At 53.8% G+C, this 4,350-nt stretch overlaps 1 protein-coding gene across 1 annotated transcript; it reads left to right on the forward strand.

Moving 5' to 3' along the window:
- The first annotated feature begins 3,626 nt into the window (after positions 1 to 3,626).
- Positions 3,627 to 4,103, forward strand: LOC138369589 (putative surface-exposed virulence protein BigA). Its single transcript, XM_069333010.1, has one exon. It carries the CDS (start codon positions 3,627 to 3,629, stop codon positions 4,101 to 4,103), a length of 477 nt encoding a protein of 158 aa, XP_069189111.1.
- The last annotated feature ends 247 nt before the right edge of the window (positions 4,104 to 4,350 follow it).

Raw genomic sequence — 4,350 nt, forward strand, 5'->3', positions numbered from 1 at the left:
TGTTGTCTGGGGGTTATGTTGGTGTTGGTGTTGTCTGGGGGTTATGTTGGGGTGGGTGTTGTCTGGGGGGTTATGTTGGGGTGGGTGTTGTCTTGGGGGTCATGTTGGGGTGGGTGTTGTCTGGGGGTTATGTTGGGGTGAGTGTTGTCTGGGGGTTATGTTGGTGTGTGTGTTGTCTGGGGGTTATGTTGGTGTGGGTGTTGTCTGGGGGTTATGTTGGGGTGGGTGTTGTCTTGGGGGTCATGTTGGGGTGGGTGTTGTCTGGGGTTTATGTTGGGGTGAGTGTTGTCTGGGGGTTATGTTGGTGTGGGTGTTGTCTGGGGGTTATGTTGGTGTGGGTGTTGTCTGGGGGTTATGTTGGGGTGGGTGTTGTCTTGGGGTGGGTGTTGTCTTGGGGGTCATGTTGGGGTGGGTGTTGTCTGGGGGTTATGTTGGGGTGAGTGTTGTCTGGGGGTCATGTTGGGGTGGGTGTTGTCTGGGGGTTATGTTGGGGTGGGTGTCGTCTGGGGGTTATGTTGGGGTGAGTGTTGTCTGGGGGTCATGTTGGGGTGGGTGTTGTCTGGGGGTTATGTTGGGGTGGGTGTTGTCTGGGGGTCATGTTAGGGTGGGTGTTGTCTGGGGGGTTATGTTGGGGTGGGTGTTGTCTGGGGGTTATGTTGGGGTGGGTGTTGTCTGGGGGTCATGTTGGGGTGGGTGTTGTCTGGGGGGTTATGTTGGGGTGGGTGTTGTCTGGGGGTTATGTTGGGGTGGGTGTTGTCTGGGGGTTATGTTGGGGTGGGTGTTGTCTGGGGGTTATGTTGGGGTGGGTGTTGTCTGGGGGTTATGTTGGGGTGGGTGTTGTCTGGGGGTTATGTTGGGGTGGGTGTTGTCTGGGGGTTATGTTGGGGTGGGTGTTGTCTGGGGGGTTATGTTGGGGTGGGTGTTGTCTGGGGGTCATGTTGGGGTGGGTGTTGTCTGGGGGGTTATGTTGGGGTGGGTGTTGTCTGGGGGTTATGTTGGGGTGGGTGTTGTCTGGGGGTTATGTTGGGGGGGTGTTGTCTGGGGGTTATGTTGGGGTGGGTGTTGTCTGGGGGTCATGTTGGGGTGGGTGTTGTCTGGGGGGTTATGTTGGGGTGGATGTTGTCTGGGGGTTATGTTGGGGTGGGTGTTGTCTGGGGGTTATGTTGGTGTGGGTGTTGTCTGGGGGTTATGTTGGGGTGGGTGTTGTCTGGGGGTTATGTTGGGGTGGGTGTTGTCTGGGGGTTATGTTGGGGTGGGTGTTGTCTGGGGGTTATGTTGGGGTGGGTGTTGTCAAAGGGACATTTGAGACATTACAGTGAGAGAGAGAGAGAGAGAGAGAGAGAGAGAGAGAGAGAGAGAGAGAGAGAGAGAGAGAGAGAGAGAGAGAGAGAGAGAGAGAGAGAGAGAGAGAGAGAGAGAGAGAGAGAGAGAGAGAGAGAGAGAGAGAGAGAGAGAGAGAGAGAGAGAGAGAGAGAGAGAGAGAGAGAGAGAGAGAGAGAGAGAGAGAGAGAAGAGAGAGAAGAGAGAGTAAGTAGGGAGGAAGCTGACTGCGTCCCCAGGTTGACGGCTGTAAACAAGCCTCATTAAGGCTTGCCTTGGGCAGGGGAATTATGATAATTAGCAACACCGAAGGCCTCCACGCCAGGCCCCCTCCCCGGCCTCATCAGTCACTGGACACCTGTAATAGCACCCGTCCACCGGCAGGTGATTACCGACGTCACAGTTTGGGAAAGTAGACGGCCTATCCGAACGGGAACTTCCTTTGTTAAGTCTCTAATTTGCTAAATATTAAACTATTCGAACAGTACCCGAATCTCTCCCCCTCACCCCCGCTCGAAGGCTCGTCTGAAACATCTCATGTCTGTCAAAAGTTTGACAATCCGTAGCCAATTAAACCCATGCTTAATGGTCCACATTAGCCAATCAGTAGAGAGGATCAAGTCGCTAATTATTAAACAGTAAAATGATGTCAGTCTTGCGGAAGATGGACACTTTGTAACACACACTATCAGTGATAGACCCGACAGTCACAGTCATCGTTTCTATGTGTTATGCCTCCCCCCCTTCAGACAATTCAGGTCTTAATAGTCCACGTTAACCACTGGGACGAGAGAAGGCCGTCGTAACCACCTCTTGGGAACAATCTGAAGACGCTGCCGCACTAACTCAAGGCACAGAACACTTATCATTTCACCAACACACACAGCTGTTTAGTGTCCCCCCGTGTCCGTCACACTCTTCTTCCAAAATTCGTTATCTACCGCCAGAACGATTTCGTCCTTCGAGGTAGTTGAGCCCATATGTTTGAACGACTGTCTATGTGGCCGGCCATCCCAGCACCAACCAGGTCTGGGTAATGGATGACCCACCAGGAGGAGTTTCTCAATAATACCGGTACTGGGCCCTGTCTAATATGCATAAATCAGAGCCTCAGCCCCTGGCCTGCGAGGGAACTAATCGTTCTCAGTACATTCATTACGCCGCTGATGAGGTGATGTCCTTAGACCCATAATGCCTCCCTTCCGAGCCTCCTATCCCCCCTCCTCTCCCTACGCTGAGTGGGGGAGCAGATCCTCGAACCTGCTCCTAGTATCGAGGAGGTTTCCCAATCCTCACATAGAGCCGGTTCTCCTCCTTACACAGAGCAGGCTACTATCCTCCCACAGAGCGGGGCTGCTATCCTCACAGAGCAGGGCTACTATCCTCCCATAGAGCGGGCTACTATCCTCCCATAGAGCGGGCTACTATCCCTCACACCACTGCAGTTCACCAGTTAGAGACTACGGGCCAGTTCGACCCAGCAGGCCACGCCCCGCTGCCTTGCCGTTTGCACCTGCCACGCAAACAGCTTCGCTCAACATTTGACTCCTTCGTCATATTTATTCCTGAAAGTTGTGGATGGAAGTGGTTTTCAACAACCAACTCTTCTGTCGAAGCTTTCCCACTTGTCGGTCTCGTTGCCTTTACGAGAGAGAACAGGGAAGGCGAAGCTTCCTTATAACTCTTCGATTCAAGTGTCTTATCTCTGTGTCTTAGAAATTTGAGACACAGACAAGAGTATAGTGAGGCAGCTCCGGTAGGTAATTGACGCCCCTGGGTCACCGCAGTGCATTTCAACGTCCCCTGAACGTGTCTGCAATGATTTGCTCTAAACATATTTTACATATATAGCGGAGAATTTTTATTAATATGTACTTTAATATGTAATGCTGAGGTGGTCAGACGGATCGGTAACTAGGGTAGGGCGAGGAGAAGCTCCTGTGCCCAGCGGGGAACGTGTTTATTATACCCAACTGCTGAGGGTGAGGTTAGTAGTGTCCGGGTGATACTGATTTGTAGCAACAGAACATTCTTGGTTAGCACGTCTTCCCATTCTCTGTGGGGTAAGTGTGAGGAGAGAGGTGTAGCAACCCCCCCTGGTGACGTGTGTGTGACGGAGGGTGGTGGAGCCCCCTGACGAAGAGTGTGACGGAGGGGTGATGGAGCCCCCCTGACGAAGAGGGTGACGGAGGGGTGATGGAGCCCCCTGACGAAGAGGGTGACGGAGGGGTGATGGAGCCCCCCTGACGAAGAGTGTGACGGAGGGGTGATGGAGCCCCCCTGACGAAGAGGGTGACGGAGGGGTGATGGAGCCCCCTGACGAAGAGGGTGACGGAGGGGTGATGGAGCCCCCTGACGAAGAGGGTGACGGAGGGGTGGTGGAGCCCCCTGACGAAGAGGGTGACGGAGGGGTGATGGAGCCCCCTGACGAAGAGGGTGACGGAGGGGTGATGGAGCCCCCTGACGAAGAGGGTGACGGAGGGGTGATGGAGCCCCCTGACGAAGAGGGTGACGGTGGGGTGATGGAGCCCCCTGACGAAGAGGGTGACGGAGGGGTGATGGAGCCCCCTGACGAAGAGGGTGACGGAGGGGTGATGGAGCCCCCTGACGAAGAGGGTGACGGAGGGGTGATGGAGCCCCCTGACGAAGAGGGTGACGGAGGGGTGGTAGAGCCCCCTGACGAAGAGGGTGACGGAGGGGTGATGGAGCCCCCTGACGAAGAGTGTGACGGAGGGGTGATGGAGCCCCCTGACGAAGAGGGTGAGATGACTGAGGCACAATAAGCCAGCCCCTTCACCCACACCCAGTGTTTGACGACGCCTTTATTGACTAATGAATCATCGCCGCATAAAGAAGATTTACGTAGATAAGTATGAGGGGGGGGGCTGCGTCATAAAGCATATAAACCACAATATTATAGACGATTTAAGCCCGCAAAGATAGTCTTCAGGTGTATATATTTACATTCAAAACGAAGGATTTATACCATTAAAGCGAGTTTATGAAGGATCCACACATATAATTCATCGA

Source organism: Procambarus clarkii, chromosome 29 (genome assembly GCF_040958095.1).
Source record: "Procambarus clarkii isolate CNS0578487 chromosome 29, FALCON_Pclarkii_2.0, whole genome shotgun sequence".
Classification (NCBI taxonomy): domain Eukaryota; kingdom Metazoa; phylum Arthropoda; class Malacostraca; order Decapoda; family Cambaridae; genus Procambarus; species Procambarus clarkii.